This window comes from Alosa pseudoharengus, unplaced genomic scaffold (assembly GCF_046254945.1).
Source record: "Alosa pseudoharengus isolate Yale_2024_CS ecotype anadromous, Long Island Sound unplaced genomic scaffold, YU_APseudo_1.1 YU_APseudo_1.1_scf_16, whole genome shotgun sequence".
Taxonomy (NCBI): domain Eukaryota; kingdom Metazoa; phylum Chordata; class Actinopteri; order Clupeiformes; family Clupeidae; genus Alosa; species Alosa pseudoharengus.
The window spans coordinates 19157099-19182456 of record NW_027468630.1 but is presented as its reverse complement, the minus strand read 5'-3'; the positions used below and the strand labels follow the sequence as shown (position 1 = coordinate 19182456).

General features: G+C 40.4%; 1 protein-coding gene across 1 annotated transcript; it reads left to right on the top strand.

The window, feature by feature from the left end:
* Positions 1 to 1062: 1062 nt before the first annotated feature.
* slc25a22b (solute carrier family 25 member 22b) lies at positions 1063 to 25063 on the top strand. The gene is made up of 8 exons (XM_076286585.1): positions 1063 to 1143; positions 18947 to 19004; positions 19191 to 19251; positions 19348 to 19501; positions 19597 to 19781; positions 20042 to 20073; positions 23114 to 23240; positions 24969 to 25063. The coding sequence occupies exons 1-8, from the start codon at positions 1115 to 1117 to the stop codon at positions 25061 to 25063; spliced, it is 741 nt and encodes a 246-aa protein (XP_076142700.1). The 5' UTR covers positions 1063 to 1114.
* Positions 25064 to 25358: the final 295 nt, after the last annotated feature.

Sequence of the window (25358 nt, the reverse complement as noted above, 5' to 3'; positions counted from 1 at the left end):
ACTTCTGTGGTCATATGCATTAAGGCAAGCAGGACAATTTGGGAGTTTTTGACTGCATGGAAACGATAATAATTAGTGTCAAGCACGGTTGTGTTTAGCCTAGGCCAACTATTTGCATTTATTTAAGTTACATCAGACGCTTGAGTGAAATCTTGACCTTATTAGTGATTGATAATAATAGCCTAGGCACTGTGTTTAAGCAGGCGGTGAAGTAAGGGATAATGTATAGAACGCCGGTAATTATCGGAACATAAGTCCCGACAGGGCGAATAGGACTACATCTATACATTATCCCGCTTATTACACGGCTACTTGCCAAAACGAAATAATAAACTCCCCACGATATGACTTTAGCCTACATAACCTAGCCTATTTGTTACCGTTCATCGTGGCATTTGCTGAGAAACAAATAGTTCGCAACAACACACGCTACTGAACTTGAATCAAACATTCTTTAGAACACAGCGGGTCAACCGTCTGCTTTCACGTTTGAATGAAGTTCCAGTCCTTGCGTAGTGATATGAAAGACATTAATCAGAAGCACAAAACCCGTTGCCATTGACAGCGGTGATTAAATGCTTTGCCGGTGATTTATGTAGACCCGAACGTTGGGAAGGCCCATTCATGTGAATGGAACTTTCTGCAGCACTCTGAAGAGCCGTGTAAAATGTATAGCCTACAGGTAGAAAAAAGAACAATGGTGATAATATAACGTTAGCTAAGTTAGTTTGCCTGCTAGCTAGCTTATCAGTAGGCTATACAGTCTCTCGATGGGAATTTATGTGATCTATTTACCAGTGCAATAGCTACTTCTGTCTAAATAATAGGCCTATTTACCTCTCCTTATTCAGTGTAAACTTGGAAAAAGATAAATCAGGCCTTTCACACTGTCAGTTCTTGCAGTTCATTACCGAGTAAAAAAAAACACCTGGCGACGTTAAAAACAGCTGTTCAGGTGGGCTCATAGAATTGGAACTGTAGGCCTATATCAAATGAAAAAATCCGGAACATTCAGCTGTGATTGTGAAAAAAAGGTTTGTTTTCCAATCACTTGAAGGTGCTGCAGTAAACCTGGCCCTTGTTACCCCAGAGAAAGCCATAAAGCTTGCTGCTAATGATTCGACAACAACTTTCCAGGGATGGGTATGTGACACTACACTATGCTGTAAAGGATTAATCCTGTAGCGACACTATTTATTTTAAGCAATGACTGTATATACAGCCACTATGTCCATCTACAGTCATTGATTTTAATCATAGTAATATGAAGTTACAGTATTGACCGATTTTTTTAAAAGCTAAGAAATGAGCGCCACAACAAAACAGAGTCCTTGTTTATTTCAGGAAGAAAATATATCATTAGATCTTTGGCAAATGTTTTGGAAAGTTATGATTGTTCACAAACCCACACTGTTACTTCTTGAACTATCTTTGGACCATCTTTGTATGCATAGCCGTGGGAAGTGGGAGTGCTGGGGGTACGGCAGCACCCCCTGCAGGAAAGCACACGTATTTGTCATACCACTCATTATCAAAAAAAAAGAAGCTCTCCTCCCCCTGTCTATTATACACTAACATTTTTACATTAAACCTGGGAGATCTAAACAAAAACAAAAAAAAATAACAAAACAAATCTGAGGGAGATATCCTATGACGCTAAGCTTTATGGTACTACAAATACGTCATATATAGCCAAATATTACAGTGAGTTACACTAGGTAGCCTATGTATCGTAAACCTGCTAATTACCAACCATTTCGTTCGAAAATTCTAAAACAACAATGTTTTTTAATACTTCAAAATAACATTTGCTAAATGAACCTTACATTTTTCAGTAGCCATAGGTGTGTAGATTTGAACAAAATCTAGTTTGGTTCTTACCAGGGCTTTTACTGCACAACATGTTCTGGAGCTGCTGCTCAGAACCATTCGGTTCTTTGCCAGTAAGGGGGTTCCCTTCAGAGGTCAAAAAAACTACTAGGGATGGGAACCTCTACGAAATGATGTTGGAACGCACATATGACCAACCGAAAGAGCAAGAGTGGATAAAGGGAAGGGATAACTGGATGTCCAACACTTGGCACAGTTATACCAGAGCCCGTCTACGGAGAGCCTCCCCACTCTCTATTAATCCCATACAAACCGAATTTGGCTGCAGTTCACCAGAGTTCACCTTGTGTTCTTGTGTTCACCTGATCGCGGGCGAGTCCAAAATACATGGGGTACTATGGAGCTACATTGCTACATTTATTGTTTTCACCTATTTAACAACTGAAACCCCTTAGATTTTATTTTATTTTTCGCAAAATGGATATGGATTATCAATTAAAAGTGAAATAATCCAGGAGTCATGTCCTTTCGTTTTCTTACAGGTTGGGTCGTTGTTGCCCATAACACGCTAGCATTGATGCTATGCTATGCTATGATCATGCTAATGAATGACGTCATTGACACGTTTGAAAGGCTTTTTAGAACAATTAAGTGTCTTTAAAAAATATAATACTCAACCAAGTGTATTGTCTTTGCCTCCCCTTTCGAATACAATATTCAAATTACTTGAAAAAAAATTATATCCCGAGAAAAGTGGCTTTTGAGGGGTACAGCTCCATAGACCTCCATTCATTCTGGACTCGCCCGCGAGTGCCCCTATGCAGTACCACACCGGAAGAGTTCCGAGAGTGAAGGTTCTCCCCTTATTAGACATTCTCTGGTTATACTACTACCCCTAGTGATCAAAAATGGAAATGGACCCCAACATAGAGCCCCCTAGTGGCCACCATCTTGAATTCAAATATGGCTACCATTCTTAATAGAATTGTTAAATCAACTTCAAAATTAAACAAGATAAAAAAGTCTTTTAAGTTCTAACACTCAATTTTTAGGATCAAGGAAGCTATTGACATGATTTCCCAACAAACTTGATGTTGGCCATTTTGAAATCCAATATGGCGGATACCAAATGTGTAAATATAGACCACCTCTATTGTTATTCATGATAGAAATATCATTCAAAAACTATTTCAAAGTTTGAACAGTCATTTTAGAACATGACAACCTCAACAATACACGAGGCATCAAGTATAATCAGGTAAAATTCTAATATGGCCACTATGTGTAAGAAAATAAGCCAATTATTCTATATCTTGGTTAATTGAAGTAACTACCTACATCATCAATAAATTCTTATTCTACCTTCTTCTCTTTCTGAGCAAACCTTAACTCTTACTATACACTTCTCAAGAAAATTATACACTTTAAAAAATAAAACACATCATCTCAATGGGGAAAAAACATCATGCTGGATATCTACATTATATTACACTAGTGCAGTGCCTGTTCAAACATGCTATTCCTGTAGCCCAATTACATGCCTGCAGGTAGGCCTGCTTTAAAAATAGGATGATAGGGAAAAACATAATTCCAGGTAAGCATTCAATAATGAATATAGGCCTACAGATGATATAATAATATAATAAATGTGAAGTGAGCAGAATTTAAGCATGGCTGCATGTGACATTTTTTACAAATCAAATCTGACATAATCCTAACAGCTGTTTTGAGTCAAGGCTATATGCTTAGCCTATTGAATAACTTGATGATAGAGAAAACAAACCATTTTGTGGAATGATGCATCATATGGAATTTGCAACGGTGTGACTCAAAAACAGTCTCTGGTGGCCTATAAGTGACATCACACTCTGTCTGCCACTCGTTGCTTGTCGCTGGTTATGCTTTGCACAGGGCCGTCACCATAGACATTGAGGGGGACGTGTCCCCCCCAATATTCAAATATGACCAAAATGTCCCCCCCAATATTCGGACATAGAAAGAACAAGAATAAAGCGCTATACTAGGCCTACACTACAGGAAACCAACACGTACTGTATCTGAAATGTAATCAAACGTAACGCACAAATTAGTGACCTATGGTTCCAGAGTAGCCTACACCCCTGAGTGGTTTGTCCTGGTGATTTTCCGTTTTTCGTTAGTGGAGTGAGCTATCAAAAGCTTCCATTTACTGCATCCTGCGGTGAGGTAGGGCTGTTAACAATATCGCAAAAGCTACTGGTACAATTTTCACAAAACTTCTTGAAAAGGTGTAGCACAAGCTAAGGAAATCCCATACATGTTTGGAGCCGATCAGACTGAAAGGGAACATTTTCCATATTGTAGCCTATTCTCGCAATGATAGCGAAAGTGAAACGTTTTAATTTAAATGATGAATTTGTGCAAGCCTGTAATTTCTTTCACGTCTTTCAACATAAATAATGCATTCATATGCTAGTAGTAATGCCAGAAATTACCGTTTATAGGCCTCTTAGAAATGATTGTTGCATCTTGCATATTATTTAGATGCGCACTCAATCGCGCATCCATGTAGGGCAAAACGATCAAATGTGGCGACGTTTACAATAGGGCTACGTGATAGCCTACAGTTAATGTGAATCGCGGACAATAACCAAAGAAAGGAATTTGCACCTCCATTCACCAATTAAAGGCTGTAGTAGGCCTAGTGTTTCTACATGTTGGCACAAAACGTCATTTCTGTCAGAAGCCAGTCTATAATGCATACAGGGGTAACATGGGTCAGACAGAAGAGGGGCCTGTCTTAGTAGCCTATTCCAGAATCCTGTCCCTTTCAAACTATGTTAAAATTGTGTGATTAGCCGCCAGCATAATAAAATCTAAATTAAAAGACAAAATCTTATTAGGCTCCAAACCTAGAGTCTAAGCCTTAGTTTAAAACAATCTTCAGGTGTAAGTAATAGGCTAAGTCAAAGAACCACATTCTGTGTAATATAGAGGTTATCATAAGATACTCTAGTTTGTAATTTCTTTTAAAGTATACATTTTGAACACAAATGGAAGTTGCTTCTTCTCCACCCTTCTCACAAAACTCACCAGGGGGGGGGGGGTATCTGTGTCCAGGGGTTCATAATCCATCCATGCCATGCCTATGTCCGTCAAAAGTTTGGAATAACCTAATTGACTGACCTAACGACTTGTTTGTGATTTTTAATAATATTTTTGCATGGTAGGAAATGTATTGAAATTCTGTTTGGGGGTCCCTCAGACCCCACCACAGATTTGGTCCCCCCCAATGTTGACATCATGACTACGGCCTTGGCTTTGCATGTGTGGCATTCTGAGACGTTCTTTAATTCGGGACCATTATCGCTCGTTTCAATTTAGGACCTTGCAGTTGGAATTGTCGTTTGTTTATTCAAAGTCTAAAGACAGTCCAAAGTAACCTGGGCTATTCATAAGTGACATCACACTGTCTGCCACTCGTTGCTTGTCGCTGGTTATGCTTTGCATGTGTGGCATTCTGGGACGTTCTTTGATTCGGGACCATTATCGCTCGTTTCAATTTAGGACCTTGCAGTTTGAATTGTCATGTGCTTATTCAAAGTCTAAAGACAGTCCAAAGTAGCCTGGGCTATTCGAAGTGTCCGCTTATTGCACATAATTTTTTACGTCATTTTGAAGAGCCACTGCATATAGCCTACCTGTGTGTTTTGGCATGTTGGCGTGTTGTTGCAAAATCCGTGGAGTTATCTTGCACTCGCTTAAGTTTTTACCCGTGTAACCTACACTGATCCAATTCTGCCAAAGCCCTGCTTCTATCCTCACTGGTAGCTTACAGTCCTACAGTGCTGTGTGGGAGGGGGAGTGGCTAGCGGCGAAAGCCAATGCGTGCTTCTTTTACCGATATAGGCTATTTAACGATATCTTTTGCATTTCTTATTCAAACAACGTCGAATTCGGCAGTGCACTTACTCATGCCTCAAGCAAGACACCTGCCAATTTTGTAATCAGTCTGACAAACGGTCAGCGAAATATGCGTGCCACAGACACACACACACACACACAGATGCTTCTTGCTTTATAGATAGATTTGGCTGACGCATTTTTAGCCAAAGCGACTTACAACCTGGGAAACAGTTTAACGCTTTTAAAACAATTCTCTCAACAATTCTAGAACAATTTAAAACAATTCAAAAAGGTAGAGTACAATAGGGAAAAGTGCACCGTGAGTGCTGTTTTTATACAGTCAAGTCAGGTGCTAGAATTAGCTAGTTGTAAGTAGGGATGCACGATATATTGGCGGCCGATATATTATTAGCCGATAAGTGAAAAAATGAAAATATTATTATCGGTCCGATAACAGAATTCTGGCCGATAATTTGCGCCGATATTTTTTAAAGTCCTAATTTAGGCCTACGTAAGGTCCGTCCTGCTACACTGAGCTACTTGAGCTTGGTTGGCTATACTTTTTCCTCAATATAATGTTAGCGGTGTGAATGTATTTCACCACTCTAACAAAATCTGTGGATATGCGTTCATTTGGGAATCTGTGCATCTCAAAATCCTCTCGTGAATGATCCGCCATTTAACCTTAACAGAGCGGAGCTTAGCCCTATCTAGAGCCGTCTTGTGCTGGTGTGTTTGCACTTTACCGCGCTGGTCGGGAAAACAAATAAACAAACTCGTTAGTGGGACGAGTACATAAGTAGGCCTAGTTCTAAGTTGTGTTTTAGTATTTGCATTACTTTAGCTTGGGTTTTGTATTATTACCTAGAAATATGCTAACCATTCCTGCTTCAGTTCCAGACAGGTCATCATAATAAGTTATTAAAACCTTCTGGGCTAACCCCTTTCATTTCTGCTGCAGCAGTGTGTGCACAACAGAGTAGACGGACATAAGATACAGTCTGAGGAGTTGCAGCTTTATTCAGTTACCCGCAGTTGAAACTAAACCTAAGTTACCCTCACAAACCCTGATTTGGTCGGCTAGGCTACTGTTATGTTGACTGCTGTACTATTGAGGACTATTATGAGTTCTGTTCATCATTTGGTGGTAGTTAAAATTACTAAATAATAAAATTACTAAATAATAAAATTATGCTTATTAAATGCTTTCCCCAAATCACTTTTCACAATTTTTTTTCAAGAGTAATATTATCGGTTATCGTATTGGTATCGGCCACAACAAACCAATAAATATCGGTTATCGTTATCGGCCCTAAAATTCCATATCGGTGCATCTCTAGTTGTAAGTAGTGCTACGAGAGGAGATATTCTCTGAAGAGCTGGATCTTCAGGAGTTTTTGGAAGATGGAGAGGGATGTCCCTGCTCTAGTAGGAACTGGTAGCGTGTTCTAGCAACGAGGAGCAACAGATGAAAAGTTTGGATTGACCTGAGCGTACCGGTGGCAGAGCTAGACGATGTTTGTATGAAGAGCACAATGGTCGGGGGGTAGCATACGCCTGTATGAGGGCATTCGAGTAGGTGGGAGCAGTAGGTTTAGCTGGGAGGACCAGCAGTTTGGTTTTTGAGAGGCTTAGCTGGAGGTGGTGTGCCTTCATCCATGTAGATATGTCTGGGAGGCAATCCGAGGTCCGTGCCGAGACCAAGGGGTCATCAAGTGGAAAGATCAGATAAAGCTGTGTGTCATCTGCATAGCAGTGGTATGAGAAGCTGTGCGAATGGATAATCTGTCCCAAAGAAGTGGTGTGGAAAGCAAAGAGAAGGGGGCCCAGTACTGAGCCCTGGGGGACCCCTGTGGTGGGATGGTGAGGTGCGGACAGCTGTCCAAGCCATGATGCGTTAAACGAGCATTCTGTGAGGTAGGATTCAAACTGATATGGACTGGGTAATATGTTAGGAACAAAAGGATGCCACTTCGTTATTTGGGAATGAAAATGATCAATCAGAGGACTGAATTCAAAGACCCCCCGAAAATCTAAGTGGAAAAAATGACGCAGCAAGCTAGTCCATTTTGCTTGAATTTCAGCACAGCAACTAATGATGGTACTAAGTAGTTCGTATGGCCCCGACATGCTTGATGGCATCGGGGCATGCTCCTAATGAAACGGCGGATGGTGTCCTGGGGTATCTGCTCCCAGATGTGGACATGGCCATCACTGAGCTCCTTTACAGTCAGTAGTACAACCTGACAGTGTTGTATGGACTAAAATATAATGTCCCAGAGGTGTTCAATCAGATTTAAAGCGATGGTTCGGAGTAATTTTACCCTAGGGTTCTTTGCACCATGACCCCGAGCCAAACACCCTCCCAGAACCTTTTTTCCCTTGGTCGAGCCCTGGTCGAGTAGCGCCGTCAGAAACTAATGACGTTCTGCAGTCATGATGGAACCATTTTTTATCTCGTAAATTACCCCACTAATAATGCCCTGAATGCTACGAAACTTCTGCAGTAGTACAACTACAACATTTAGTCCAATAACGAGGCATTAGAAAGTCGTTTTATTCTATGGTCGTCACCATATTCCAAAATGGCCCCCATGAAAAACTCTAAAAATTGATTTGTTGTACAGAATTGACCAAGGAAATTATGATACAGCCATGAAATTTGGCAGGTATGTGCTTAAGACCAACACAATACATTCTAACTGATTTTCCAGTTTAAATGACAGTCATTTTCCAAGATGGCCGCCAAAAAATACCATTGAAATGGATTAGTTGCACAGAATTGATCAAGCAAGTTATTATACAAGCATGAATTTTGGCATGAATGTGCTAAAAAAACAATACAATCAAATCTACCTGACTCACCACTTGAAATGGAAGCCATTTTACAATATGGCCGCCAAAAGACTGAATTTAGCCCAGAAGTGAGCAAGAAAATTATGATACAAGTATGTAATTTTGTGTGTTTGTGCTAAAGAGCAATATAATCAAATCCACCTCATTTGCAACTTGAAAATGTAATATGGCAGCCATTTTTAAAGATGGCCACCAAATAAGACACTAGAACTTCATTAATTGCAATTAATTTAGCAGATGTGGCCCAAATCAATGTTAACATTCACTACATTTCTGTTTCCTTCTATGATGAAGTCATTGGAAATTCAATCAAGCAAAAATCAAGCAAAAAGGCACATAACTGAGATTCAGTGTTTCACAAATGAACTATGTACAAAGACTACAAACCCTGGAAGGGCTAAATTAATCTCACTGAGGGACAATAGAAGAGAGCGTATGCAACAGCATCAGGACTGACAGAGCTGTGCACCAACTTGCCTATCTAAAATACGACTGTACAACCAGAGCAGGCGATAACAGAGCATGTTTTTTTTTTTGGTAACTGTAACAAGGCAAAGAACTCGGTTGCCAAGAAGAACAATATGGCAGTAAGTACAGTATCTCTGCATGGAAAAATAACAGTCCATTTCACAGCAAATGTGAGCAATTTTTTTGATGTTTTTAAGAAAACACCATCAACATTTCACCCTTTGGAATTAATTGAGTCACTGTAACAGTGCTCTACATCTACTATTCACATGTGCAACCACATAGTGCTGTGCACAAAAGCCCCAAACGGAAGCACTTGCATCTATGGGTGCAACCTTTTTTGCATGAACACTTAGTGAGTTCCTGACAGCTGGCTGCAATTGGAGGCAAAGTTGTCCAACAAACCTGCCATGTATCATCTCCTTTCATCCAACCCCATTCAGCACGATTCCCAATATCTGGCCTGGTGATTGTAGTCTGGCCCCAGATGATTATTCTGACCATGTCACAAGTAAGATGTAATATTTCTTTACCCACCCTCACCTTAAGCATGGAAAAGGGCAATGTTAGTCAAACCAACCTTTTTTTTTGACGGTCAGTCAGGCCTTCAGAGTGGTTACACAGAACACTTATATGCTAGTATGCCTCATATATAATATTCCTGTCTGTTCTTACTGCCCTACTTTGTAGCCTACTCTCCTACTACAAATTACACTGTATATGCCGTTTTACATTTGAATATGTACTGTATATCACTCTCGATATCCTTACAATATTTAGACCAAAACTATCTGAATTAAACCAGCCACTGAGGTTATTCGGAATTAATTTTAGCCACTTACAGCGACATTGGACCACTGCTGATTGATTCACTCTGGTCGCCTTGTTCTCTAACTCTGGGGTAATTGTGGGGACAGTCGCAGAGAGCACAAATTATAGTGAGCGGCACATTGTTACCATATTATTACCGTTAGTACCATTAGCACCTTATTAGTGTTTTGAAACGCCCATATCGAGAAAATCATAAATTACCGTTATTAGCATATTATTACCACAATGGTATCGCATCACGCACCACCCTCCATTGACATCAAGAATTGTCATTATTAGCATGTTATCACCATGTTATCAGTGTGTTATAAGGGGCTTATTTGTCGTTAATAACTGTTACCGCTGTTATTTGCATGTAAAACCAAAAGCGACCTATGCGACCGGAAAGACGGAAGTCATTATTTGTCTATGGAGGGTCGGCGAATAAAGCGACCAAAGTGAATTCGCCGGGAGCGAACCAATCTGGGCGACCAGAGCGATTAAGCGATTTAGCAATTAAAAGTCAGCTAATATGATGGTAATGAGCAGTTCGGCAAAAAACAATTGGAATGCTCTTATCTTCGAATGTCCCAGGCTGACAAGCCAGAGCCGTTATGTGATTAGCTAAATCAAACATGTCAATGTCACGTCCAGAGCGAAAAAAGCGAATTCATGACAAAGCTTCTTCAACGACCTTGGCTACTTGGTAGCTGAGGTTGTTTCTGGTGTACACGCATCTTTTGTTTAACAGCAACATCGAGAAAACCATGAATTGCCGTTATTAGCATATTAGTGTCATTATATTATTAGCATGTCATAACCCTTTTATTTGTTTGGGGGGGTGGGGGGTGGCATCACGTAACGGCCTCCATTGACATTAAAGGAACACGCCACCCAATGTCAGTAGTAATATATGTTCTTACCTTAACTTTCACGAGTTGAGTCATACCTCTCCCGTGTCGGTACGTGCACTCAAACGCTCTGGTGCGCGGCTGGACTGTGTTAGCATGTTGCTATGCTAGCGGGCTTTGACGGTAACTAAGCGTAGAAGTAATCAAAAACATCCACGTTTTCCCGACTTAAATACAGTTGCACGAGTAGTTGATAGAAATGCTACGGCCACGCAACATGAAACGTGGCGATTTTCCAAGCGAATAAACCGGAGAACTACAATGTGTGGCGCAATAGCACTTGGGAGTACTTCGACCTAGCGTAGTAGTATTGTTAACACCTAATTGTAGATCCTATCCACCACAGAGTTTAGAATCCATGCTGGATCGACCATCAGCCTCTCCCTCCCCTCTGAGCGAGAGAGAGGCACACACACTAGAGATGCGCTGATGGGCTATTATTTCAACCATAACTGCATAGCAAAACTTATCATCCATCAGCCATCCATCAGCACCAAAGTTTTTTGACCAATTTTCAAAACCACACCCGCCCACCATCCGCTGGTTGTTTTAATGTAGGCTATATGGGTGATGCAGCGCTGACGTGAGGCTAGAAAGCCCTTGCCTGTTCTAGAAAGACTGATCTAATGCAGCAAATATATTAAAAGGCTAAAGTCGTTGGCTATGTTGTAGCCTATCCCCAGAATATCAGCAGCAAACTCAGTCTCTGTCTCGCAAAACAGTCTCCAAATAAAACGCACATCGGCCTGTTGCCTATTCTGCCAGCTTGTGACAATATATCGTCCAAAATGCTTGATTGCATTGCATTCTCCACATTTTTAGCTAAATTTTCATGTACCACATCAGCATTTTTGTTCAGTGAATCTTTTGTAAATTGCTTTACAATAGCGTCGGGCCCTTGTCAGCAGCCTTCGGCTTGCCTCTTGCCACTATTCACTCCTTGTCTTCCGATGTCATTTCTGAGTCATCTACAGATGTTTACACACATTCACCTCCCTAAATAGAACCAACTTGACGTTGACTTCAACCTGTGTTATATCCTAGATGAGACTGCCTGGGTTATTTTGTTTGGATATTATAAACACATAATTGTAGCCTACCATTCAGGGAATAGGCATTTAAAAGACAGACAGAGAGTGATACTCAGAAATGACATCGGGCGATGGCAGTGCGAGATGTTCAGAACATAAGAGCTAAAACTTCTACAAACTCAATAACATCCAGCGGAAAAAGAAGGTAAGAAAAATAGTCGGAAAACTTAGATGTGTAAGGCAAGCAAGCAAGTTTGGCGGTTGTTACTAAAAATGTGAACATGCACGTTGCACTGTTGTGTGGTGGACTTTCAGAATGAATGGAGTCGGAGTTTCTTTAATATCGAGGTGTCATATTTGTCCGATGGCCTGCTATAAAATGAATTGTGCTGTCTGTCTGAAAAAGACGCGCTCGTGCAGTCAAAATGAATGGGAGTTTTCAGAACAGGCTTGTCAGTCACCCTGACATAACAGTGTGTAAAGTAGCCTATAATGTGAATGACTTGTTATTTTATCAAGGATTTCTTTCTTTTTGCAAAAAATAAAGTACAATAGGCATTAATTAGTAGGCCAGGAGCATGTTGAAATTATGTGGCAAATTGCGTTTTTTATTACAATGATAAAATTGTAAAAGGACGTGACCGAAGCTGAGGCAAGCCAGGCAATAGGCCTATAGGCCCGACGGTAATTGTAAAGCAATTTACAAAAGATTCACTGAACAAAAATGCTGATGTGGTACTTGAAAATTTAGCTAAAAATGTGGAGAATGCAATGCAATCAAGCATTTTGGACGATATATTGTCACAAGCTGGCAGAATAGGCAACAGGCCGATGTGCGTTTTATTTGGAGACTGTTTTGCGAGACAGAGACTGAGTTTGCTGCTGATATTCTGGGGATAGGTAACAACATAGCCAATGTACGACTTTAGCCTTTTAATATATTTGCTGCATTAGATCAGTCTAGAACAGGCAAGGGCTTTCTAGCCTCACGTCAGCAGCGCTGCATCACCCATATAGCCTACATTAAAACAACCAGCGGATGGTGGGCGGGTGTGGTTTTGAAAATTGGTCAAAAAACTTTGGTGCTGATGGATGATAAGTTTTGCTATGCAGTTATGGTTGAAATAATAACCCATCAGCGCATCTCTAGTGTGTGTGCCTCTCTCTCTCACTCAGAGGGGAGGGAGAGGCTGAGGATCGATCCAGCATGGATTCTAAACTCTGTGGTGGATAGGATCTACAATTAGGTGTTAACAATACTACTATGCTAGGTCGAAGTACTCCCAAGTGCTATTGCGCCACACATTGTAGTTCTCTTCGCTTGGAAAATCGCCACGTTTCATGTTGCGTGGCCGTAGCATTTCTATCAACTACTCGTGCAACTGTATTTAAGTCGGGAAAACGTGGATGTTTTTGATTACTTCTACGCTTAGTTACCGTCAAAGCCCGCTAGCATAGCAACATGCTAACACAGTCCAGCCGCGCACCAGAGCGTTTGAGTGCACGTACTGACACGGGAGAGGTATGACTCAACTCGTGAAAGTTAAGGTAAGAACATATATTACTACTGACATTGGGTGGCGTGTTCCTTTAAGCACATACATGTTGAGTTTCGTGCTTGTATCATAATTTGCTAGGTCAATTCTATGCAATAAATCAATGTCTGGGGTCTTTTTTGGCGGCCATCTTGGAAAATGGCCGCCATTTCAAGTGGCCAATCAGGTAGATTTGATTGTATTGGTCTTAAGCACATACATGTCAAATGTAATGCTTGTATCATAATTTGCTAGGTCAATTCTATGCAATAAATCAATTTCTGGAGTCTTTTTTGGCGGCCATCTTGGAAAATGGCCGCCATTTCAAGTGGCCAATTGGTCATAAGCACATACCTACCAAGTTTCATGCTTGTATCATAATTTGCACGATTCTTGCCAAATTGGCCTTGTAGCCGCTCTACTAGAAAGTTCCCCATTACCCATGAAAAATGCCCATCTGCATTCATGTAATGACAACAGTCAGTAGCCCACTATAACTCCTTCTCGTACTGTTTGGTCTCTTTATTGTCTTACAGATCAAGTAAAATCGTACAGTTTGCCCTCTAAGCCCAACGTGTAATCATTTTGTTGTGCAGTAAAATGTCTCATACAGCATCAAACAACTAAGCATTTTTAGCCGACTGGTCACCTGATAAAGTTTTACGCTGTAGCCCAAGTCAATGACAGATAACGTGAGGACGACCACATAGGCTACAAATAATTTCGGTAGAGTTTGCAATTGCAAATCTATGTGTTAAGACGAACGTTTTCTGTTGTATAGGTTTTGTTAGGCAACATAAATTAACACATTTTGGTCTCTTTATTGTCTTAATTGTATATTAATTTACTAATTGCAGCACAAGTCAAATTTCATTCAACATGTGCGTGTATTTTTTTTTATAATTAAGTGTTCCACGTGCGCTAAAAATTGCCCCCCCCCCCCCCCCCCCCCCATGAGCACCTGCCCCCCAAAATGTCTGTGCACGCCACTGAATGTATTGGTGTGCTATTCTGGAGGAGTTAGACTACCTGTGCAACGTTTGTAGGCTCCAGGTACTGGCTTATGCTACCAGTAGTGACACTAGTGAAAATTCAGTCAAGGAGGATAAAGATGGAAATGTATAATTTGCCACCACCTCTAAAACCATTCCTGTGTTTACAGACCTATCTCCCTTCTTCCTTTCTTGTCAAAGTTTTTGGAGAAAGTGATCTTTCAGCAAGTCTTGGACTTACTATATCAGAACAACCTGCAGCTAGACCCTATGCAGTCTGTTTTCAAGAGTCATTCTACTGAAACTGCTTTTCTATCTGTGACCGAAGCATTGACAGTAGCTAAGTCCTCATCTAAGTTGCTTAGTCATTAGTATTCATTCTACTACACTTCTCTGCAGCCTTCAATACTGTTAACCATGACATTCTCCTTTCTACACCATCTGAACTGGGATGTCTAGGAAAGCCCTTGACTGGTTTAAATCCTACCTTAAAGAGCACATGACCTCACCACAGGTGTGCCTCACGGATCAGTATTAGGGCCCCTACTTTTCTCTATATACACACTTTCTTGGGTGAGACCGTTCGCTCCCATGAATTTGATTATCACTGCTATGCGGACGATACTCAACTTTACCTGTCTTGAGCTTTTGGTGTTTCCACCACAAAGCACACCCAAGGACTGGGCGCTGAACGCACTAGCAAGTGTCCTAAAAATGCTGGTTCACTGACTAGCAAGAGCCCTAATGTGTCAGGAGGGAGCTAAACTCATAAGGTATTACATATTTAAATTAGCTTCATTGACAGGCATAATCATTTTATGGGATGCAAAATGTTAAACTACAATAAAACAAAATGGACCTTTTCAAACAATCACTATAAGCCTTATAAGAAACTTTAGCATATGCTAATTGGCCCCATCCACCTTAATTGAATTAGGCTAACAGTAGGATGTGTTGGACTGGGTTATGTACTAATTTATCTAACTATGACTGGGTGTATGTACTAATTTATTTAACTCTAGGATAGAAGACAAAATAGCTAATTTCCCAAAAGGCAGCATATGTTTCTTTAAAGGCCTTGACAGTCGCTAGCATCCATGGGTTTTAGCCTCCTTGCTAGCATGCCAGCCTCTAGGGGGCAAATTAGAAGGATTGAGCCAAGGCAAGTGCAGGATTTAGTCACACAGTCGAAACTTCACACATAGCCTAAATGCACCCCAGTTTTTGACTCAGTGTCAGAATGTATGGCTACTTCCTTAAAATCCAACATGTCTGCCATTTTAATTATGCATGATTGTCTCATTATGTATTTCATAATGCTGAAAGATGGCTATAGACACGTCATATTATGTGTTAAAAGCAGCATAGCATTATAAATTTAGAAAAAAAGGGCATATTTTGGTGGCCATATTTGAAGTCACAATAGGGGCCACTAGGGGGCGCTATGTGTTGGGGTCCATTTCAATTTTTGATCACTAGGGGTAGTACTATACCAAGTTTCGTGCTTTCTGCAAAAACTGAATGATTCAGGTAAAAATCTTAGCCGTTGTACTATCTCTGGAGTCCAGGCCCGACTGAAAGAGCTGTGCCCTCAGTCCATGTATGTGCATTGTAGCAATCATGCACTTGACCTGGTTCTCCAGGAAGTTGCTGGAGAAGTAAGCCTTGTTGCGGATACTTTGAACTTTGTGCGCAACGTTGCGACATTTATCGGATTTTACTCGAAGCGTTGTTCGAGTCGCTTTTCGCTGGTGATGAGGTTGCTGTGAATATCTTAGGCCTGTGCCCGACTAGGTACAGTGTTGCGCGGTCTGCCCGAAATTAAGCGGTCGCCCGCGGATGACCGCGGTCACCCGCGGTTATGAGTCATAAACAAAATATTTTAATGATATTCGGGTCATTTGCGGGCGGGTCAGTTAAAATTAATTAAATATATATTTTCTACAAATAGGCCTACTTAAAATATCACGAGAAAGCTAGCATCAATACAGTAAAGCATCAATACAGTAAAGTCAACAGTAAAGAAGCAAGACGCGAGTTAAAATAATAAAGACACCCCTTCAGGAAAAGCGATATAGGCTATGGTTATGGTCTAGGCCTACTTCTTGCGAAGCCATTTAAAAGTATGACAGCCAAAACGGGCAGCCTGCAGGAATAAATGTTATGGCACAGACTACACAGCCATATCTACCGGTATGTATAGGTTCGCGCATGCATAAAAGTTACCTTAGTTCGTTGTGTTTGTGACTTTAAACAGTGGATGTGCTTTAGTAAAGCTTTGTGTTTCATTCAGCATTATAAACCAGTTCTTACGCTAACGTTTTGACCAGCAATGTATCTCTCTTGCCTACCTCGCCTCACCATTTCTGTTTTCGAAAGAAAGATGTATGTCCATGGCCTTCAAATCTTATCCTAGTGTTCTTATCCTTTGTGCGTTGCGTGCGTGCTTGCGCTCTTATTCTCATTCTTTCTCCTGCGCAAACATTATGTCCTGCATGCTTACTGCGTGTAGTTCTACTGCATCAAGTTTCGTAAATAAATTAGTTTGTTTTTACAGAAATGGCCTACTGTCACACTGCATGCAGCCTATAACCAAAAGCACACATTTTGTAAATAAGCGGGTCGGATCGCGGGTCGGGTATAATTTTGTCCTAATTAATATTCGCGGTCCGAGTTGCGGTCGGGTTGATTAAAATATCGGGCGACCGCGGGCCGCTTGTGACCAAACCCGCGCAACACTGACTAGGTAGTGTGTTCCTGCCATAGCTATAAGCCGCATATTGACCTCGTACAGCGCTCTTTTGGCCACACTGACTGCGCTAAAAGATGACAAGGGGACGAGGGGAGACACCAGGTCAAAGATTGTGGGGCTGTGTAAGCAGGCCCGAAACGGCAGGACACTGTTTGGGCTGCTCAGCTGCCAAGCACTGTTCGAACCCTGCGAGGCAGTGGCTAGAAGGTTGCAGAGCTCAAACATAACGGCACTCACTGCACTTGAATGCGCAAATGTGCTCAAACAGCGGATAGTGGCACTTCGACGTGACGAAAATGTGGAGAAGATGCTTGAAAAAGTGAACGTGTATGCTGCGACAAATGACCTGAGGATGCCTAACACCACTGGGAAAGAGAGCAGAACCCCTGCCCGCCTTCGCCAAACTACGGAGCCAGAGGCACACCATCCATTCTGACTTGGAGACGTGAGTTCTATCAGGCTGTCGATTTAGTGTCATCAGAACTGGAAAGATGGTTTAACCAAGACACCATGATGCTAGCAGCGAATCGAGAGAGGGCGGTCATAGTGGCAGCATGTGGATCCCCGGTTGACTTGGACACCCTTCAGCTTCCCAAGGAGCTGGACACGGGCCGCCTCGATCTCCAGCTTAAAATAATGCATAGTGTTACCGGGGAGTCTCGGTGCACCACGGTGAAAGGTGTGGCATCGATATTGAGTAAGCTCCATCCACAAACGAGAGCTCTCTTCAGCGAGGTGGATAAACTTATTCATCTGTGTCTTTGAATGCCTGTTTCAGTGGCCTCCTCAGAGTGTTCTTTCTCAAATCTGAGAAGATTGAAAACATGGTTGAGGTCCACAATGACACAGAAACGACTCACACACCTGTCCCTCATGAATGTGCACTCGGATAGGCTATCCTGAATGCTTTAGACATCAAAGCCCTCATGAAGGACCTTATATCCACCCCTGAACGTCAAGCAGTGTTTGGTATGGAAGCTTAATTCAAATGAGAATGCAATCTGCAATATGCAATTCAAAAAGACATTACATTATGCAATTGCCAATTCATTATGGAATTTAATATTGCAATTTTCAATAATTTCCAACAAATTGTATTTTAATCTGTAAAGTGACAATGCAATCCTAAAATCAATTTGAATAATTTTGGTTAAAAAATAGAATAAACATGGATTGAATTGCATTCCATTTTGCCATTGGATTTTGGGCAAACACGGAAGTGACGTAGCCTAGTTTCCGCCTTGATGAGTGTCTTGACAGATTGCAGATCGAGATTCCCATTTGAATTTTGCAACACAAAGAGCGTGGCAAAGTGCAATGCAATCACGGGGGGCGCTATTTCTTTTCCATTTGAATAAAATGCCTCAAAACGAAAATAATCCAAATTGTTTTTAGGCTGGCATTGTCAGTTTTGCCAAATATGTTTTCAAAATGCAATCCTACATTGCACTTTGAATATTAAATTGTAAAACAAATTGACAGTTAAATGATGAAACTGAATATTGAAAATTTAAATGCAAAATTAATTGCCATTTGAATTTTGAGACTGAAGTACCATGGCAAAATGGAATGCCATTCAATCCATGTTTATTTTATTTTTTAACCACAATTATTCAAATTGATTTTAGGATTGCATTGTCATTTTGCAGATTAAAATACAATTTGTTGGAGTTTATTGAAAATTGCAATATTAAATTACATAATGAATTGGCAATTGCATAATGTAATGTCTTTTTTTGAATTGCATATTGCAGATTGCATTCTCATTTGAATTAAGCTACACATATGCTTCCATACATCTCTCTCTCTCTCTCTCTCTAATAGAGTTGTAAAGTATGTTTCCTCATGTGACCTCGACACCCCCCACCCCCCACAGCCAGAAACTAACTTTGCTGCGAGAGATGCTGGCGGGCTGTGGAGCAGGTACCTGCCAGGTGAGTTATGACACCGTGTTTCCTTATCGCCCCCATGTGGCTCTGAGCAACACTGCAGCGCCAGATGGCTTTTCGGCGAAACTAGTCCAATCCTGGTGCCAGTGTCCTCATTATCTGCAATGATGAGCACAGAACCCTGGTTACAGCTGTGTAGAAAGTTATATCAGTGTAAATGCCACGCTACAGGTCATCGTTACCACCCCAATGGAGATGCTGAAGATTCAGCTACAGGATGCTGGTCGAATAGGTGAGAGGGAGACCAGCTGATATTCTCACCATGCCATGCTATTCCATCTTGTCCCATGTTGATGATGCTGGACTGATGCTGGTGTGTGATTCACAGAGGCCCATTGGAGGGTGATTGCACAGACACGGGACCAAGCTGCTTTGGGTAGTCTGGAACCGAAGTCTCCCACAGCCTGTCAGCTCACCAAAGACCTTGTGAAGCACAAAGGAATCACTGGATTGTACAAAGGCCTTGGAGCCACCTTACTAAGGTTGAGCAAAGCACACACCCATGTTCCCATGCATACAGATTCAAACACACAAGCACATTCTGCATGCCACCGTAATCCTGTTATCTCTTGTGCAGGGATGTGCCTTTCTCTGTCATCTACTTCCCTTTGTTTGCCCATCTGAACAATTTGGGAAGAGGTGGGACAGAAGGACCTGCCCCACTTTATGTCTCCTTCATCTCCGGCTGCGTTGCAGGCAGCACTGCTGCTGTGGCTGTCAACCCTATGGATGGTATCTGTGTCATGATGCTCTCTATTGTGTGTTGTATGAGAATCTATCTGTATGAGTCTGTATGAGTGCACAGGACAGGATATGTTTGTATTCTTGTATGGATGCAATACCTTTGAACATTGACTGCTCAACCATTTGGTAGAGCACACTTTAAAGCAACACCAAAGAACTTTTCCTCTGTCGCACGCACTATTTGTTTATCCAGCACCAGCTTTGCAAATAACAATGCCCACAGACAATGTAGAATATGTTGCATGATTTTATGAAAGTATGATGTATTGCGACATCAGATGGAAGTCAAATTTGTAGTTTCTCATGTCTCATTCCATCGAACTACAGATCCGCTACCCGATCCGGCAAACTTACATAGTGCGGTTATAGCCGATAGGGCCGCGAAGCGAATGCAGAAAGTGCCGTTCACCCTATTACGAGTTGATGAACCACTGAAACGATTTTGGAAACATTATTTTAAGTTACAAAAACCTCTTTGGTGTTGCTTTAAGACACCATATCTTACCAAAAAATCAAACTGTTTTAAATGTAAACATATGGAGCCATATCTACCACTTGAGTACTACATGTTAAGCACAAAATATTTGCTCAGTACCTCTGTAATGTCGAAGGCCACACCTTCTCATCATACGCAATTTAAGAAATTAATTTGATTTAAATTGATTTCGGACATATTTTGTGTAGTCACATCTACCAAGTTTTTAAAGGTAAGACTTTTTTTTCTTCATTATTATGTAAAAATGAGGAGGAATAACACATGTATTAACTTACATTAAGAAAAAAATATTTTCATGGTTAAATAATTGTTTGAAAACATGCTCTACCAAACGGTGGATGTGCCTGTCAATGGTAAAAGTCAGGTCCGTATAGATAATACTAGAAAACATGAAAAAGTTCATGAATTAATTATATTAACCATTATATACTGTTTTAAAATGTATACTACTACTGTTAACACAGCATATATATGTTTAACCCATTTACTCCTAAAATGCCTGCTAAAAACGCCTATAGAATCCTATGGCATTCTAGACGAAATAACCTTATTTCCTGAGGGTTTTCTGAAAACATACTAAAAATTGTCAACGTCTACCAAAATGTAATATCTAAGCCTCTGTAGCACCTAGAAACATGAAATAAAAAGCATGCTGCGCTACGCAGCATCCAGCGGGAGGGTCAATGTTGCACTACGCAGCATCCAGCGGGAGGGTCAATGTTGCGTCATGCAGCATCCAGCGCGAATGGGTTAAAAAGCATGCATATGCATGAAATATATCAAATAGGCTTATAGGCTATGTAATTCAATGCAATTCAATACATTTTGGTCTGTACCATGAAGGGGGAGCTGATTCAACTATATAAACCATGTGTTATGCATGGGCTGCATACTAATGAGGAGGGTGGGACATGTCTCATGTCATGTTAGATCACATCCGGAGGGTCTAAGCTTTCAGAAAATATATAGTTTATATGGTTGGACCAGTTTTTCCTAAATGGCTCAGACCTAAAGGTATCAGCCATATACCCGATTTACCAATACCCAATGTGTAATGCATGGGCAGCATACTAATGAGGAGGGTGGGACATGTCTCATGTCATGTTAAATCACATCCTGAGGGTCTAAGCTTTCAGAAAATATATGGTTTATATAGTTGAACCAGTTTTTCCTAAATGGCACAGACCCAAAGGTATCAGCCATATACCGATTTACTGTACCAATACCCAATGTGTTATGCATGGGCTGCATACTAATGAGGAGGGTGGGACATGTCTCATGTCATGTTAGATCACATCCTGAGGGTCTAAGTTTTCAGAAAATATGTGGTTTATATAGTTGAATCAGTTTTCTCTTCATGGTACAGACCAAAATGTATTATGTGTACACCTTCTTCACCTAAATCCATAGAATCCCATTCATTTCAATAGTAAATTTACTTAAGGGGTCTGCACTCTGCAGGTACAGTGGGAATGAGTTTATTTCTTGTTAACATGATATTTTTTAAACTCTGGGACCAGGGCTACAAGATAATACCACTTTTTTGGGGATTTTTTTTTTCTTTTAGTAAAACACAATAATCTCATGCCAAAGTCAGATAACTGACTTTTACCATAAACAGGCACTTCAACCGTTTGGTAGAGGTTCATAGAAATTGAATGGGAGGGTCCTTTGAAAAAAAATCACAGATTTTTCATACTACAGCCTAATAAAGCAAGATAAAACAAAAAAAATAAAATTTTCATCACTTTTATAATGGTGTGCCAGTTAAAGGGTTAATATATAGCTCATAATGCTCTTGTATATGTTGATATGTTGGAATATCATAGCACATGTACAGTCAATTATGGATATGGATGTGGATGTTTGTTTGTTTTTTGTTGTTACTGTAGCAGAGGCGGACAGAGTACACAGCTTCATTACTTGAGTAAAAGTACAGATACCCTTTGCTACATTTTACTCAAGTACAAGTAAAAGTACAACAGTCAGATGTCTACTTAAGTAAAAGTACTGAAGTACTTGTTTTTAAAAGTACTTGAGTATCAAGAGTACAAGAGTACATTTTCTAAATATTGCATTACTACTGCCACAGTTCTCACATTTATGTACAGAAACGTCCTACATGGAGTTATGAAAAATGTTAATGTTAATACCTTGGAGAATGTAAAAGGAATTGAAAGTAAAATCAAGTCATTTTCATATTTTTACAGGCACATATTTTCATATTTTTACATGTTGCCAGGGATGGGCAGTATTTCTAATACATGTATTCAAAATACGTATTTCAAATGCAAAATTCTATTTTGTAATTGAAACACTTGAAGCAAAAACTATCATTAACTTGTTCAGAAAATTGAAATTGTCTGGTGAGGTGGGGCCACGGGTTAGCACATTCCCAGAATGGACCTGCTGCGTCTTCATCCATGGTTTCATCTCTTATCTAAATCTGACCATGGAGTTGACTTTGGCGGAAAGCTGAAGGTGATTGCTGATAGGCTGTCCCAATCAATGGTGCCTGCACAATCCAATCACGTTTGAGAGGGAAACAACAAATTGAGGGTTTCCGAGATTTTTCTTTTTTCCTTTTTTTTTAGAAGTAGTAACAAGTACTCACGGTTATGGATAGAAATGTAGCGGAGTAAAGAGTACAATATATGCCCCTCAAATGTACTTGAGTAAAGTCATGAGTACTCCCCAAAAATGATACTTGAGTAAAGTACAGATCCCTCAAAATTGTACTCAAGTACTGTACTCGAGTAAATGTACTCCGTTACTGTCCGGCTCTGGTTGGACATACATTTTGTCAACTGTCCCTGTTTTTACCCCTTTTCATTCTTTCATAATACTGTATAACTTTCACAACATCAGGAAAATTCTACATCATGAGGGTCCTTCTGCCTTCCTGAAAGGTGCATACTGCCGTGCTCTAGTCATTGCGCCCCTATTTGGCATCACTCAGGTGGTCTACTTCCTGGATATGGGTGAGGTCATCCCCATAATCACATTCCAACAGCATCCTCGGCTGATTTGTAGTTCAAGAAATTGACATTCTGCACATCATCTGGAGATACAGTATGATGCTGAACTCAGTCAGATTTATTTCTTGTATCTTTGTTATAGTCTAGACTGTTGTTGACCTTTCCTTGGCTGTGTAAAAGGGATTTGTAAGTGGGAACACTGACAAATCGACATTTGTCCACACAGTAAATTTGACCCTGTAAGGTAGACTACTACAAGTTCAAAAGTCCTTGGATAAACTGCAACATCTTCCTTCAAGCCAAAAAGGGCAAACATTTTCTCCTCTGATCTATTCAGTGATTTTTGTTATGAATCAAACCTTAGATAAAATATTCACAGGCAGAAAATAATCGGATGTAAACAGTTTCTTTAAAACAGATCAGACTCTTTCTGTTGCTGACCTGACTTTTTTATTATAGTGTGTGTAAAATTAGTCTTATTTCTTTTCAAATTTGTCATTAATTAATCAGTTGAAATGCAGTTACTGTGCCCTTAAGGTATAATGAAGCATTATTGCAATAGTAATTGATTTGACTAGGGTTTGTATTGAATGCCCCTTTTTTTGAATGCCCCAATGCACCTTGGTAAACAACCATGCAGCTTTAAATAACATATTCAAAAAAGTAAATGTCTAATCTAAAAAGTCTATGTTTAAAAAGTAGATGTGTGTTATTTGTACAGAGAGCATGACCATGACGCTTATACAAATCAATCATTAACATGCTATGCCATAACATGCCATAACTATAACCATGGTCAGGCTATTGGATAATTCATTTGAGATGACAATAGATGATTTCCAAACAAAGCTACATAGTTTTTCTTCCCTCTGTGATAATGTCAACTTTCAGCACCCTTCAGCAGTTACCCACTGCTCTAAATGCTCTGGGTTGACAGCTAGGCACATTGGAGGCTGTTTTGCTGTAGTAGGCATATTGCTTTTGATTCCGAGCAGCATTTATTGTCTGGAGAGGCCAAACATTCACCCTAACAGGGAACAGGGAAACTTCTTGATCAGCTTTGAAAGAGTGCAGATTAGGGAATCCAGATGACTGAGCCGATGTAATTTACCTCGTGTGACAAATGAAATCCTCTTGTGGATAAGTGTTTGTGCTTTTTACTGTCTTGTCAGGGTTGCCTCTTTGGGAATGCACCCTAAGTAAGGTTTATATTGCCTATGTATATGCATGTGTCTGTGTTATGAATGGATTGATTTTGAATCACTCAGAGAGAGGGCTATAGCATGCAATTGCATTTCATAATCTGTCGTTCTAGTATCAGGTAAATACTCTGTGACTTTTGTAGACTGTTGAAGATTGGATTATCAATTATTAATAGTAGACTAATGCCGGTTCAGGTTTGAGCCATGTCTCTTGTTACTTAAATGTGTCTTTTAAAATGATTCTGTTCTCATATTGATATTCTAAGCCGGGTATTTGTACAGCTTTAGTGAAGATACTGTAGATTTTGAGTTTCAGAAGATTATTTGTGGAGAAAGATAGTGGTCATCCATTGTTTGAGTAACATTAAAAACTATGAATGTAGTAATATTCAAAATGAAAGACACTTTGTCCTATACTTCAAATAAATGCACACAATACTGCTGCTTGTCTGACTTTGATCATTCTTCAATGAAAAGACCAGCCTGTGTAGTCCCCGCTTAGTTCTCTTTGTCTTTGCTCTGTGTGCAGTTGGCGTTATGAGATCATGGTTTCCTCCGGTAACCACTCCCAGGGGGCTGCCTGTGGCCCTTTGGACAGTGGTAACCAGGGCAACAAGGCTCTAGAGTCAGCGACTTGCCAAACTCATCTTGACTGGTGGATGTTTCAAACAGGAGCAGCGGCCTTTGAAAACCTAAAGTGCATTAGCATTTGATTTTCCCCTCTGGTGTTCACATTACCAATCTATATGGCAAATAAATTCTCTGCTGTGACCACCAGAGCAAGCTGATTTTTCATTCACAAATTAGGAAGTGTTCTGCTCTGGGGATTTAATACCGCATGTTAAATAAGGTCAATTAAATTAGCTCATAGTTCCAAAATTCATAATTTTACATTCTGAGCAAACAACTTGTGGGTCAA

Coding starts and splice junctions, on each gene's coding strand:
- slc25a22b (XM_076286585.1), top strand. CDS start 1,115: ATGATTCGACAACAACTTTCCAGGGATGG. Junction 19,252..19,347: donor ACAGGATGCTGGTCGAATAG/GTGAGAGGGAGA, acceptor TGTGATTCACAG/AGGCCCATTGGAGGGTGATT. Junction 19,782..20,041: donor CATGATGCTCTCTATTGTGT/GTTGTATGAGAA, acceptor TTGCGACATCAG/ATGGAAGTCAAATTTGTAGT.